The sequence below is a fragment of the Odocoileus virginianus genome, chromosome 20 (genome assembly GCF_023699985.2).
Source record: "Odocoileus virginianus isolate 20LAN1187 ecotype Illinois chromosome 20, Ovbor_1.2, whole genome shotgun sequence".
Classification (NCBI taxonomy): Eukaryota; Metazoa; Chordata; class Mammalia; order Artiodactyla; family Cervidae; genus Odocoileus; species Odocoileus virginianus.
The window spans coordinates 20643493-20659110 of NC_069693.1; the positions used below are offsets into that span (position 1 = coordinate 20643493).

General features: G+C 40.6%; 1 protein-coding gene across 2 annotated transcripts in view; it reads right to left on the reverse strand.

Annotated features, from left to right (window-relative positions):
- URI1 (URI1 prefoldin like chaperone) overlaps nucleotides 1–5717 on the reverse strand; it is a 62991-nt gene extending 57274 nt beyond the window's left edge. For both annotated transcript variants that reach the window (XM_020896906.2, XM_020896897.2), the window contains exon 1: nucleotides 5268–5717. In XM_020896906.2, coding sequence (XP_020752565.2) covers nucleotides 5268–5360 — 93 coding nt within the window. In that variant the 5' untranslated portion in view covers nucleotides 5361–5717. The remainder of the gene's footprint in view (nucleotides 1–5267) is intronic.
- Nucleotides 5718–15618: the final 9901 nt, after the last annotated feature.

The following is a 15618-nucleotide window of genomic DNA, read 5'->3' on the forward strand; positions in this document are numbered from 1 at the left end:
AAGAAGAAGAGAAACAGAAACGATCTTAAAAAATATTTGAAGAGATTATAGTTGAAAATTTCCCTAACATGAGAAAGGAAACAGTCACCCAGGTCCAGGAAGGTCAGAGAATCCCATACAGTATTAGCCCAAGAAGAAACACATCAAGACACATTTAATCAAACTAACAAAAGGGAAAAGCAACAAATAACATACAAGGGAATCCCCATAAGGTTATCAGCTGATTTTTCAACATGAACTCTGCAGGCCAGAAGTGAGTGGCAAAATATATTTAAAGTGATGAAAGGGGAAAACCTGCAGATTACCCTACCCAGCAAGGATCTCATTCACATTCAAGAGAGAAATCAAAAGCTTTGAGGCGCAAAAGCTAAGAGAATTCATCACCACCAAAACAGCTTTACAACAAATGCTAAAGGACTATCTCTAGGTGGGAAACACAAGAGAAGAAAAAGACCTAAAGAAACAAACCCAAAACAATTAAGAAAATGTGAAAAGGAACATACAAATCAATAATTACCTTTTAAATATAAGTGGATTAAATGCTCCAACCAAAAGACACAGATTGGCTGAATGGGTACAAAAACAAGATCCATATACACTCTGTCTACAAGAGACCTACTTTAAACCCACGGACCCATACAGACTGAAGTGAGGCGATGGAAAAAGATATTCCATGCAAAAGGAAACCAAAAGAAAGCTGAAGTAGCAATACTCATATCAGACAAAATGACTTTAAAACAAAGATAATCACAAGAAATAAGAAAGGACACTACATAATGATCAAGGGATTAATCCAATAAGACAATATAACAGTTGTAAATATTTATGCACTCAATACACAGGGCAAATGCTAACTACCATAGAACAGGAAATCAACAGTAACACAATAATAGTGGGGGACTTTAACAGTCCACCTTACACCAAAGAATAGATCATCCAGACAAAAAAATTAATAAGGAAACACAAGCCTTAAATAACACACTAGACCAGATAGATTTAACTGATATGTATAGGACATTCCATCCGAAAGCAGGAGCATACACGTTCTTCTTAAGTGCACACAGAACATTCTCCAGCATCCTGGGTCACAAATCAAGCCTCAATAAATCTCAGAAAATTAAAATCATCAAAGTGAAAGTCACTCAGTTGTGTCCAACTCTTTGCAACCCCACAGACTATACAGTCCATGGAATTCTCCAGGCCAGAATACTGGAGTGGGTAGCCTTTTGTTTCTCCAGGGGATCTTCCCAACCCAGGGATCGAACCCAGGTCTCCCGCATTGTGGGCGGATTCTTTACCAGCTGAGCCACCAGGGAAGCCCAAGAATACTGGAGCGGGTAGCCTATCCTTTCTCCAGCGGATCTTCCCCACCCAGGAATCGAACCTGGGTCTCCCGCATTATAGCCGGATTTTTTTACCAACTGAGCTATTACAACTCAAGCCTCAGTAAATCTCAGAAAATTAAAATCACATCAAGAATCTTTTCTGACCACTTTCCTGACACTATGAGATTAGAAATCAATTACAGGAAGAAAAATACAAATGCATAGAGGCTGAACAACATGCTACTAAATAACCAATGGATCACTGAAAAACTCAAAAAGAAATTTAAAAATACCTAGAAACAAACAGATTAGTCCAGAGAGGCTCCTAAGTAGATTCCACTTTTTTCCACCAAATACTTTACTGATATTGGTAAAAACTGATTTAGTTAAACGAAAAAAGGGGAGGTGGGGGGAATGATCCAAGTTCCCTCTTGTCCCTGTATCTTCTGACAGAGAATTAACAGTAAATAAAATCTCCAAGGAAAAAAGAAAAGGTAACCATCTAGGATAGATATTTGAATAAACTGCAAGGATCCACTCCGGAAAAAGAAATAAACCTGCTTAACGGGTGTTCAAACCAACAAAGAACCATTTGTTAGGCCCAGAAAGTATTTAGCAATTAAAAGATACAACAACCCAGCTTTCATTAAAATTAATTAGGTTTTCATCATAGCCTTTGTTGAAAAAAAGATCCTATTCAATGCACTCACTTTTAGGTAAAATAGGAAATGAAACTGTGTGCTTTTAAAACATGTAGTGGTACATTCACCTATATAAAGTGTTAATATGTATATGTTGGATTGGCCAAAAAGTTCATACCTGAAAGAACTTTTTGGCCATTCCAATACACATAAACATAATTAACCATACCACATACTGTTCTATAATTTTTAATAGCTGCATAAAAATCTCCTCATACCAATCCTCTAATGTTGAATTTTTACTTTTTTCATTATTAAAACAAATCTGCAGGAAACCTTTCTGTGCATGTCTTTTTGCTAGATTCTTAAAAATAAAACAAACAGAAGTTTTCACCAAAAAAAATTTTTTGAAAATGTCAGCACTGATGCCATTAATGACAACAATATTCAAATACTTGAGCCTATCCATTTACTACAGATGTCATTCACTGAAGTTGTGGATCATTCTTGCCTCTCCTTTGTCTTTTCCCTTATGTACGTTACTAATTTTTTTTCCTTGTTACTCGGTGCTCCAAAGGATAATCAAGGAAAAAACAGAGAGGGGGAACCAAGGTAAAATATGTTATATTCCTTACTTGAATTAAAAAGCGAAAAATTTATGAGCAGCATTTAAACCATCTTTACATACCCAGGTAAAAGCTTGATCTTCCCAACCCAGGGATCGAACCCAGGTCTCCCACAATGCAGGCAGAGTCTTTACCAGCTGAGTCAAAAGGGAAGCCCAGGAATACTGGAGTGGGTTGCCTATCCCTTCTCCAGCAGATCTTCCTGACCCAGGAATTGAACCAAGACTTCCTGCATTGCAGGTGGATTCTTTACCAACTAACCTATCAGGAAAGCCTCTTTACCTAGCAGCCACTGTTAATCAAGATTCCCAGAGAAAATAATGGCCTGAATCAAAGGCATCTACTGAATATAAAGAGTTCATTTCTATCCTCTGCAATTAAGAGCCTACTAGCTAGGTACCAAAACTGGGGGTGCAGGGGAGTCATTCAAATCATTTTCTTCATATTTTATTCTCTCACAGAGGCCTTGGAGGGAAAAGCAAGTCCTAAAGCACACTTAATTAGACTTACATAAAGTAATACTGCTATACTACTATGTCTTTTTCCCCTCTTTTTCCTTCAGTGTCCCAACACTTCCTACTAGAGTTCGCTGTACGCCTACAGCTGCTAGGTTGGTTTTAAAGCCTACAGTCCCTCACAAAAATATGACTTATTTCTTAACTATTTACTAGATAAAGTTTTCCCACACTGAACTATAATTAAAGGATAGCTAACTAACTGTGGCCTCATGGGCTAATCTTGTGGCCTTATGGGTCTCTCCTGTCCACTGAAGCAGACTGGTTAAAATATTTGTTGCTATTTACTCAGAAGGCTTTATCATGGACTGAGAATGATCTTACACACCCATGACAGACAAGCACATGCTTGTTTTATATGCCAAAATAACACTGATTTACATCACTCAGTCATCTCCGACTCTGTGCAACCCCATGGACTGCAGCCCGCCAGGCTCCTCCTTCCATAGGATTTTCCAGGCAAGAATACTGGAGTGGGTTGTCATTTCCTTCTCCAGGGGATCTTTCCCACCCAGGGAGTGAACCCTGACCTCCTGCAATACAGGCAGACTCTACCATCTGGGTCACCAGGGAGGAGAAAATAACATTAACAATGCACAGAAAAGTAATCTGGCAACATACTCAACTTTCTACTGAAACTACTATTCGGGTTCCTACAGGACTGGAAATGAGAAGGGAGGTTTCAAATGCAACTGGATACCAGACCAGAAAGCTGTTCAAGGCACTCCAAACCGTATCCTTTGTATTTAAGCCACACTAACATCAGAATAAAACCAAGGATTTCTCTTTTCAACACGCCAAATGGGAGAAAACATATCAAGTCAGCAGTATGCAAACATCATACTATGAAGGAGAGTTAATTCCTCAGCAGAAAGGCAATGGGAAAACTCTTTCCAGGGTCTGTTTCACATTTTCTAAAATAAAAAATGTAAATAGTTTTGCCAGAAATTGGTTTCATGAAAGACTGTCTTGTCTTTTTTTTTCTCTTGGGGGGGGGGGGGGGAAGAACACTGTCTTACAATTTAAATGCAGTCAGTGAACCTGAATTTTTAAGCCCCCAATTTGAAAAAAGCCAAGTTTAAAACCCACCCGTTGTATATGGTATTAGAGGGAAAAGGGCTCTCGGAAAGGGAAATCCAAAGCACCAAATAATTTAGAACAAACAGAACATAGCAGCAAAGGTTCCCAAAATTTATCCTAGCAGGTTGTTTCCAAGTAAACCAGGATTTTTTAGGTTCTATGAAAAGTCCCTCATTCAGCTAAAGATTTGGTTACCCATGTAAGTTGTCATTTTTATACAGAAATGCTCAATAGAAAAGTTAGGGATTCCCAGTGCTTACAGGTTTGGAACCACTTCCTAACCTTTATAACCATGATACTCTCAATAAGATCACAAGACATTAAGTAAATTAAATGCTGCCTTTCAAAGTAAGAATCTCAAACTTTTAGAGATGGTGAGAAACAAATGATAAGGAACCCAGAGGGGGTAAAAATCTCAGATTAAAATAATACTGTATTTCTTAAATTGGTATACTTCGTATGCAATCCCATTAGGAAATACAAAACTTTCTCTCCTCTTTATTGGTAGATTAAAACTCACTTATTTATACAATTGAAGTTAAAATTTAACAGAACACCATTCAATTTTGACAAATACGAAACTAAACCTAGAAATGCACAAGAAGCGTTATCACTACAAGTATACATTTTAGCAACGATTAGAGAAATGGCTTAAAAAATAAGATGAACTCTTCCATTTACCGCGTGTCCTTCACCAAGAATATTCCCACGCATCGCTGTACGCATTAAGATTTAAAACCCACTTTCATACAGAAGGTAAACAGGCTATTACATCTCTTTTCCCCCAACCCTCCCCTCCCTTCGAAGGTCGAAGGGGTCCCAGACAAAAGACAACAAAAGCACGTGACAAAAGTTTCTCCTAACACGCTTCCCAGGCCTAGAGGCTACGCTTCTCCCTCTTTCCGGGTCCGGGGGGCCTGGGCCCAGACCAAAGGGCTGCGGCCCACTGAGGGCAGCAGGGGGTCGGCCGGGGGTCAAGGCCCCAGCCACGGGGAAGGGGAACCGGGCGCCAAGGACGCGCCGGGGAGCGGGCCTCCCGAGACCACTGGCATAAGCGCGGGACGGAGCGCGGCCTGTTACCTTTTCCTGCTCCTCACGGAGCCGCGCCACCTCCGGGGCGCGAAGCGGCGCCGCAGCCGAGGTGTGGGGCCTGGGGTCTGGCGGGGCCTCCATGAAGGGTGTGCCGGGGCCTCAGCGGGGCGAACGAGTCCTAAACAAGTGTTTATGGAAACGTCGTGGCCGGTGGCTGCCCAGCGCCCGCGTGCTCGCCCTCATGCACTGCGCGCCCCGCGCTGAGGAGGCCGCGCCCGCCTTCTCCGCTACCGCGGCGACCGCTGCTCGCGTCCGGGCTGCCCGCGGCCGCATCTCACACGCTCATGCCGCCCGCCGCTGCAGCCGCTGCCGCCGCCGCGGGCTCGGAGCAGCAGGCCGGCCGTGGAAGGCGAGAAGCGCCGATCCGGTAGCTGGGCCGAGCGAGGGGTCCTGTGGCGGCCGCGCCTCCTCCGCGCCTCCTCCGCAGGCCCCGCCCCTCGCTCCGCCCTGCGCGGCACGCTGGGAAGCGCACTCAGCCTCCGCCCTTCGTCCCGCCCCCGGTGAGTCACGTGGTGCAGGAGCGGCGCAGCGGCGGCTGGCTTATCCTGAGGCTTCGCTGCCTGGAAACTTTCGTTCTATGGAGGATAGACGCTCAGTTCATGAGCAGGATGCCTACCTTGGCCTTCTGTCCCACATATGCACTCAGTCATTGAGCGCTGCATTTGGCCGCAGGAGCTTAATTCATGTACTAATACTGCTTTATAAGCATATTTAATTTTAACAAATTCAACCTTTCACTGTACCTGTTTAATGAATTAAAATATGCAATTAAATTTTCCCTGTGTATTAATTACTGCACACATAACGTTTACATATATGAAGGTATTGTGCTTTAATTAATTAATTGATATGTATGGGCTGTTTAAGAGACTTCAAGGATAAAGTTGTCCAAACTTCTCCTCTTATTTCAAACTTCTGTGACCTCTTTCTAGTACAGCCTTTGTACACAGTAGGCACTCAGTTAATGCTTAATGAATGGAATGGGCCTTGGTGTAATAATCATCTCTGCTCCAGTACTTAACAGAGAACTGCAGTTCTCACCCTGGTGTGCCTGCTTGCTAGATTTCTCTCCCCTCTGGCCAGCTGCCCAATTCAGATACACTCTTTTTCATTTGCTTCAAAAAAAGAAGGAAGGAAAATTTGGGCAGATGGTAAATATTAATTGCTGTCTTTTCTTACTACATATCAAACATCCAATTCCTCTGAAACTGGCCGTCTCAGACTGCTCTAACACCACTACCATCATCTGTGTATCCTCAGCTACTTCAGTAGCTTCTGCTCTTGTCGCCCAGTTCTCATTTTGACCCTTTCTAAATGGATGTTGGCAGCTGCCCACCCTGAAAGTGAAAGTCGCTCAGTTGTGTCTGACTTTATGAGACCCCATGGACTATACAACACGTGGAATTCTCCAGGGTACTGGAGTGGGTAGCCTTTCCCTTCTCCAGGAGGTCATCCCAACCCAAGGATCGAACTCAGGTCTCCCTCTCCCGAATTGCAGGAGGATTCTTTACCAGCTGATTCACCAGGGAAGCCCAAGAATACTGCAGTGGGTAGCCTATCCCTTCTCCAGCAGATCCTCCCGACCCAGGAATGGAACCGGGGTGTCCTGCGTTGCAGGCGGATTCTTTACAAACTGAGCTATCAGGGAAGCCCCATCGTATCTCCCTTCATTCAAGTATTTAAACCTAGCCTGTTTAGCTCCTGTGCCTGTGGGAAGCTGACCCACCCCCAGCTCCAGTGGAAGGGTAAATATATTTTGTTCTATGTGCTGTCTACAAGTGACTCACTTTAGAATGAAAAACACAGAAGAGTTGAGAGTAAAATGGATATTTGGAGACACTGAGAAAAGCCAGAGGCATACATACCACAAGCATAAACACATGCAGAGTCAGCAAGAAGGCATCCAACTGCAAGCCAAGGAGAGAGGCCTCAGAGTTAGCCAACCCCCTTCACACCTTGATGTTGGAATACCATCCTCTATAACGTGAGAAAATAAATTTCTGCTGTGTAAATCGTCAGTCTATGGTATTCTGTTATGGTAGCCCTAGCAAACTAATCTATCAATAACCTAACTGTACTTTAAGGAACTAGGAAAACAAGATCCAAAGCTAGCAGAAGAAAGACATAACAAAGAGACAAACAAAATAGAAAAACAACAGAGAATACCAGTGAAACCAAAATTGGCTCTTGTAAAGATTAATAAAACTGAAAACCTAAATTAAGAAAAAGAGAAGACTCCTACTAAAATCAGAAATAAAAATGGGACAAAATTACAATTTTACAAAAATAAACAGAGAACATGAGAACGCTATGAACAACTGTAGAAATCAGATGAAAGGGACAAATTCCTAGAAAAACAAAAACTAACAAAACTCAAGAAGAAATAGAAAATTATGAAAGCTAAGGAGAATAAATCCATAATCAAAATCTTCCCAACAGAGAAAAATCAAGATGGCTTCAAAGGTGAATTTTAAACATTTAAAGGAGAATTAGCACCAATTCTTCTCAAACACTTCTAAATAAGTGAGAAAGAGGGAATACCTTTGAGGTCAGCAAGACCAAGACACTGAAAGAAAAAAACTACAGACCAATGTCCCTTATTTACTGTAAATGCAACATCTCTCAATAAATACTAGCACAATGAATCCTGAATTTGGGACCATAATAAAAGAATTGTACACCAGGATCATGTGGAATTTATCTCAGGAACACAAAGGTAGTTCACCATATGAAAATCAATCAAAATTACATACCACATTAATAAAATGAAAGGGGAAAAAACTACATGATAATCTCAGTTGATGCAGAAAAAAGCACTTGACAAAAACCCAACATCCTTATAAAAACATTCAATGAGCTAGGAAGAGAACGAAACCTCTTCAACCTTATAAAGACCATATATGAAAAGCCTCTTTCTAACATACCCAAGGGGGAAAGACTGAAAGTTTTTCCTCTGAGATCCAGAACAAGATAAGTATGTCTGCTTTTATCACTTTTACTCAACATAGTACTGGAAGTTCTAGTCAAAGAAATTAGACAAGGAAATAAAACAATGCAAAACTGAGAGGGATGTAAAATTATATCTATTGGCAGATGATATGATCTTATATATATAGAAAATTGTAAAGAATCCACAAGAAAAAAAGCATTTTAAAGTAATAAACTCAAAAAAGTTGCAGGACGCAGAATCAACAGACAAAGATCAGTTAAATTTATATACACTAGCAGTGAACAATCTGCAAAGGAAATTAGGGAAACAATTCCATTTACACTAGCATAAAAAAGAACAAAATACTTAGTGATGAGTAGGTAAGGAAGCACACGAATTGTGAACTAAAAACTATAAAACACTATTGAAAGAAATTAAATGAAACACAAATGAATGGGAAAACTCTATGTTCATGGGTTGTAATACTGAAGTTAAATTGAGATACATAGTTAAAATGAGAACTATTGTGAACTGCATATGTTGAAGCCCTGAGCTTCAATGTACTGTATTTGGAGATAGGTCCTTTATGGAAGTATTTAAGGTTAAATGAGGCCACAAGGGTGAGGTCCTGATCCAATAGAGCTCACTCTTTCATACACCTACATTGAGGACAGACCACGTGGGACATAGTGAGAAGGCAGCCGTCTTCAAGACAAAAAGAGAGCTCTCACTGAAAATTGAGTTTGCTGTCACCTTGATAAAGGACTTCTACTCTCCTGAACTGAGACAATAAATTTCTATTTTTCTATAGCAACCCAAGCAGATAAATAAAAAAATTCTCCTTGAAATAACTGACAGATTCAGAGCAATCCTTATGAAATCCCAATGACATTTTTTGCAGAAGTATGAAAGTTCAGCCTAGCTCATATGGAATTGCAAGGATTCTCAATAGCCAAAACAATCTTACAAAAGATAAAGTTGGGGAAAATCTCATACTTCCTGACTTGAAAACTTACTAAAAAGCTGTTGTTGCTCAGTCACTCAGTCGTGTCCTATTCCTTGTGACCCCATGGACTGCAACACGCCTGGCTTCCCTGTCCCTCATTGTCTCCCATGGTTTACTCAAACTCATGTGCCTTGAATTGGTGATGCTATTCAACCATCTCATCCTCTGTCTCCCCCTTCTCCTCCTGCCTTCAATCCTTCCCAGCATCAGAATCTTTTACAATGAGTTGGCTCTTGGCATCAGGTGGCCAAAGTATTGGAGCTTCAGCTTCAGCATCAGTCCTTCCAATGAATATTCAGGATTGACATCCTTTAGGACTGACTGGTTGGATCTCCTTGCTGTTCAAGGGACTCTCAAGAGTCTTCTCCAACACCATGGTTCAAAAGCATCAATTCTCTGGTGCTCAGTCTACTTTACCAGCTGTCACATCTCATCCATACATGACTATGGGAAAAACCAGAGTTTGACTATATGGACCTTTGTTGGCAAAGTAATGTCTCTGCTTTTTAATATGCTGTCTAGGTTGGTCATAGCTTTTCTTCCTAAGGTGCAAGCATCTTTTAATTTCATGGCTGCAGTCACCATCTGCAGTGATTCTGGAGCCCAAGAAAATAAAGTCTCTCACTGTTTCCGTTGTTTCCCCATCTGTTTGCCATGAAGTGATGGGACCAGATGCCATGATCTTACTTTTTTGAATGCTGAGTTTTAAGCCAGCTTTTTCACTCTCCTCTTTCACCCTCATCAAGAGGCTCTTTAGTTCATCTTTGCTTTCTGCCATAATGGTGGTGTCATTTGCATATCTGCGGTTATTGATATTTCTCCTAGCAATCTAAATTCCGTTCCTTCTTCATCCAGTCCAGCATTTTGCATGATGTACTCTGCATGTAAGTTAAATAAGCAGGGTGACAGTATACAGCCTTGACATACTCCTTTCCCAATTCAGAACCAGTCCATTGTTTCATATCCGGTTCTGATTGTTGCTTCTTGACCTGCATAGTTTCATAGTTTTCTCAGGAGACAAGTAAGGTGGTCTGCTATTCCCATCTCTTGAAGAATTCTCCACAGTTTGTTATGTTCTATACAGCCAAAGGCTTTAGCATAGTCGTTGAAGCAGAAGTAGACGGTTTTTTGGAACTCTCTTGCTTTTTCCAATGGATGTTGGCAATTCAATCTCTATTTCTTCTGCCTTTTCTAAATCCAGTTTGTACATCCAGAAATTGTGGGTTCACGTACTGTTGAAGCCTAGCTTGAAGGATTTTGAGCATTACCTTGCTAGCATGTGAAATTAGTGCAATTGTGTGGTAGTTTGAACATTCTTTGGCATTGCCCTGCTTTAGCATTGGAATGAAAATTGACCATTTCCAGTCCTATAGCTAAAATGCTACAATGATCAAAACACCATGTGACTAGAAATGTAAACACAGAGACCAATGTAATTAAATAAAAAAATCTCAAAAATGAACTCTTCCATATATGATAAACTGATTTTTGACAAAGCTTCCAAAATCGTTCAGTGAGGAAAGAACAGTGTCTTCAATGACTTATTCTGGGACAATTGGATCCTGTATGCAGAAGAATGAAACTGGACCCTTAACTTACACCATATACAAAAATTAATTCAAAATGAGTTTAAGACTTAAACGTAAGACCTAAAACTTAGATCATTGGGGCAAATCTTAATGATCTTGGAATTGGTAGTTGCTTAAATATTACATCAAAAGCATAGGTGATAAAAGAAAATATAGGTAAATTTGACTTCATCAAAATTAAAAACTTTTATGCATCAAAGGATATCAGGAGAGTGAAAAGAAACAAAGGGAAGAAATATTTACCAATCATGCCTTAAAGGATAACAACAAAACCAGTTTGAAAATGGGCAAAGGACTTGAATAAACATTTCTCCAAAGAAGATGTACAAATGGCCAATAAGCATTGAAAAAGTTGCTTAGTGACCCTAATCTCTAGAGAAGTACAAATCAAAACCCCAGTGAAATATAACTTCATAGCCACTATTATAAAAAATATTACATTTTTATAAGAACAAGGAGGGAAAGAAGGTACGAAAGAAGAAAGGAAGTTGGAAAATAAGTGTCGGCAAGGATGTAGAGTAATTGGAACCCTCTTTTATTGATGGTAGGAATTTAAAATGTTACAGCTTCTGTGAAAAAGTGTAGCAGTACCATGAAAAGTTAAACATAAAGTTACCATATGACTCAGCAGTTCTACTCCTAGATATATATGCCCCAAAGAGTTGAAAAGAGACTCCAACAAATCCTTGTACAATTCTGTTCATAGTCGCATTACTCACAGTAACCAAAAGATTAAAAAATTCATATTTCCATGAGTCATGAGTGAATAAATATAATGTGGTGTGTGTGTGTGTATATATATATATATATATATATATATATATATAATAGTGTATGTGTGTATATGTATATGCATGCTAGTCAGCTTTAAGGAGGAAGTTCTGATGCATGCTACAACATTGATAAACCTTAAAATATTGTAAGATGAATATGAAATTATGAAGACTGAAATATGAAATTATAGACAAATGAAATATGCCAGACCCGATAGTTCAAATAGTATATTATTTCCCTTATATGAAATGTCTAAAATAAAAGATTATTGCTTAATGGTTATAGAATTTCTATTTAGAGTAATGAAAAAGTTCTGGAACTGGCAGTGACACAGCATTGGTTAAATAGTTACACAATAATATGAATGTACTTAATGCCACTGGACAATAAAAATGGTTAAAGTGGTAAATTTAAGTTATGTACATTTTACCATGAAAGAGAGAAAGAAAAAGAAGAAAGGAAGAAAAGAAGAGGAAGAAATGCTCAGGGGGTTTGTTACCTCATGTAACTGGGAAAAAAAAGTTTAGTGATGGCTTCAGGTAAGGCTAGATCTAGAAATTCAATATATAGCACATGAATATGTCTTTCTCCTTCTCTTATTTTTGCTTTCTTCTAGATTACCTTTATTCTGAAGTAGTTTCCTTGTACACATGGCAAGAAAACCATAAAGAACTTCCAATATTCTAATTCATCATTGCATTTATTTTGCAATCTCAGTGGAAAGAAGCTACCTCTTTCTTCCTAGATCAGCTGGATTAATTGTCCACACCTAGAGCCTCAAACGGAGAAGGCAATGGCAACCCACTCCAGTACTCTTGCCTGGAAAATCCCGTGGACAGAGAAGCCTGGTAGGCTGCAGTCCATGGGATCTCGAAGAGTCGGACATGACTGAGTGACTTCACTGTCACTTTTCACTTTCATGCATTGGAGAAGGAAATGGCAACCCACTCCAGTGTTCTTGCCTGGAGAATCCCAGGGACGGGGGAGCCTGGTGGGCTGCCATCTATGGGGTCGCATAGAGTCGGACACGACTGAAGCGACTTAGCAGCAGCAGAGCCTCAAAGGAAGGGATGAGTTAACTCCATTCCAAACGTTATAACTACAGGTAAGAGATGTTTCCCAAAGAAAATTTTAAAAAATAGGAGAGGACACTATGCAGGTAAAACCTCAAATGCCTACCACAATCTCTGGGCTTTCAACAAGAGCTGCTGGCTCCAAGGAATGTGGATTTTCCTTGTCTTTTAAAGTTTCTTATTTTTTTTTTAACCAACTCTTTTCCCTGATACAGAAGTTAGCCACCCATAAATCGATTAAGTAACACCGAAGAGGAAAAATGAGAGCCCAAAATGACCCAGTTAGTGGATGATCAAATGCCTGTGTCCATTAGGATGTATTAAGTTGCAAAAGTGTTATAACTGAACACAAACTGACTTAATTTAAGACAATTTATTGGCCCTATAACTGACAAATTCAGGAGTGAGTCTGCCTTCAGGTGTAGCTACACTACACAATTGGGCTTGCTTTCTCTTCTCTGAGCTCTGCCTTCTTCTGTGTTTACATCATTCTCAGATCTCTGGATCTCCAGACTCCCAACCTCTAGTTTCAAATGGGTAATCCTGCCTGATACGAATGAGGAAGAGAACTACCCATTGCCCAGTTTTCCCAGCAAAGGCTCAGGGCATCGCACTGGCTCTGATTGTGTCACATGCCCAGTCCTGAGCCGACAATGTGGCTAGAGGAGAGTGTGAACTGGAGAAGCACCACCCAACCCTGTGGAGCTCAGGCGCTGCTACCAAAAGAAGAGGAAGGGATGCTGGGTTGTCAAAATCAAGTGACTGTCCAGGATTCTTCATGTACTCACAGGAGCTTGGTAAAGACAGGTAGTCTTGTCATTTAGTTGGCAAATTGGGATTTTCAGCTTGGAGCTAAGGGCTAGAGATCCCCCAACCTCTGACCACCTCACTCCATGAGATTTCTCTGAGCCTTTCCAACTCTAAATGGAATCAGCCTGAGGGTACAGAGAAGCCAGGAAGGAAAGAGGGAGATTTGTGGTCCAATCCAATTCTGTCACTTACCAGCTGAGTGACCAGGCAGACTGGGCTTGTCAGTGAAGGTCTGTCATACCCACAGCCCCTTCTCCAAGAATCTGCTTCTCTCCTTTCTTCTGAGTGACCCCACACCCAAGCCAGAACTGGTCCTCTGAGAAGCAAATGCCAAGGGAAAGATAACATGTAAGAAATTTATTTGGAGAAACACCTATGAGGGAGAACAGGGTGTGTAGGAGCAGAAGAGGCTGCAAAAACTTTGGCTCTACAGCTGACTCCAAGTCTAACTCCAAGTGAAGGAAAGATGGAAGGATGGAAAGCAATTCATATGGAAGCATCTAAAGATACAATGCAGTTTTAACAAAGTTCAACAAGGCCACTGAAGAGTCCTCAAGCCAAGTCGGCCCCTCAAAGGAGTCCCACGTCTTCCATTAATGGGTCTGATTTAGTAGCCTTGCTGTGCCTGGTTATCAGCTGGGAAGCATGGCCTTGGCAATAGGTTTCAGAACATAACACCTGAAGGCTTTGGTCAGTTACATCTCTGAAATCAAAAATGTGTCACAGTCCACCTGGACCAGTCTGCCACCCAGGACTAAGGAGAGGATGTCTCCACTGGCTGGGCTGCTCTGATCACTCTGTCAAAATGTCCGTGAGGCACCTAGATCAATGAAACAACAGAGAAGATCAACAACAACAACAAATCAAACGAGTTTTTACAAAAACAATGTAATGGAGGAAGAAGTCTTTCAAACAGCGGTGCTAGAAAAGTTGGACATCCATTTGCAAAAAAAAAAGAATGTCTATACATATTTCTTAAACTGAAGAAAGAAGGGAAAACTACTAGGCCATTCAGGTATGACCTAAATCAAAACCCTTACAATTATACAGTGGAAGTGACAAATAGATTTAAGGGATTAGATCTGACAGACTGCCTGAAGAACTATGGATAGAGGTTTGTGACATTATACAGGAGCCAGTGATCAAAACCATTCCCTAGAAAAAGAAATGCAAAAAGGCAAAATGGTTGTCTGAGGGGGCCTTACAAATAGCTGAGAAAACAAGAGAAGCAAAAGGCAAAGGAGAAAAGGAAAGATATACCCATGTGAATGCAGAGTTCCAAAGAATAGCAAGAAAAGATAAAAAAGCCTTCCTCAGTGATCAATACAAAGAAATAGAGGAAAATAATAGAATGGGAAAGACTAGAGATCTCTTCAAGAAAATTAGAGACACCAAGAGAACATTTTATGCAAAGATGGGCACAATAAAGGACAGAAACGGTATGGACCTAACAGAAGCAGAAGATGTTAAGAAGAGGTGGCAAGAATACACAGAGAAGAACTGTACAAAAGAGATCATGACCCAGATAACCACAATGGTGTGATCACACACCTAGAGCCAGACATCCTGGAATGCGAAGTCAAGTGGGCCTTAGGAAGCATTGCTATGAACAAAGCTAGTGGAATTGATGGAATTCCAGTTGAGCTATTTCAAATCCTGAAAGATGATGCTATGCAAGTGCTGCACTCAATATGCCAGCAAATTTGGAAAACTCAGCAGTGGCCACAGGACTGAAAACGATGACTTTTCATTCCAGTCCCAAAGAAAGGCAATGCCAAAGAATGTTCAAACTACTGCACAATTGCGCTCATCTCAAGTGCTAGCAAAGTAATGCTCAAAGTTCTCCAAGCCAGGCTTCAACAGTATGTGAACCGAGAACTTCCAGATGTTCAAGCTGGATTTAGAAAAGGCAGAGGATCCAGAGGTCAAATTGCCAACATCTTTTGAATCATAGAAAACGCAAGAGAATTCCAGAAAAACATCTACTTCTGCTTCATTGCCTACGCTGAAGACTTTGACTGTGTGCATCACAACAAACTGTGGAAAATTCTTAAAGAGATGGAAATAGCAGACCACCTGACCTGCCTCCCAAGAAATCTGTATGCAGGTCAAGAAGCAACAATTAGAAACGATACAGAATAACAGACTGGTTCCAAAT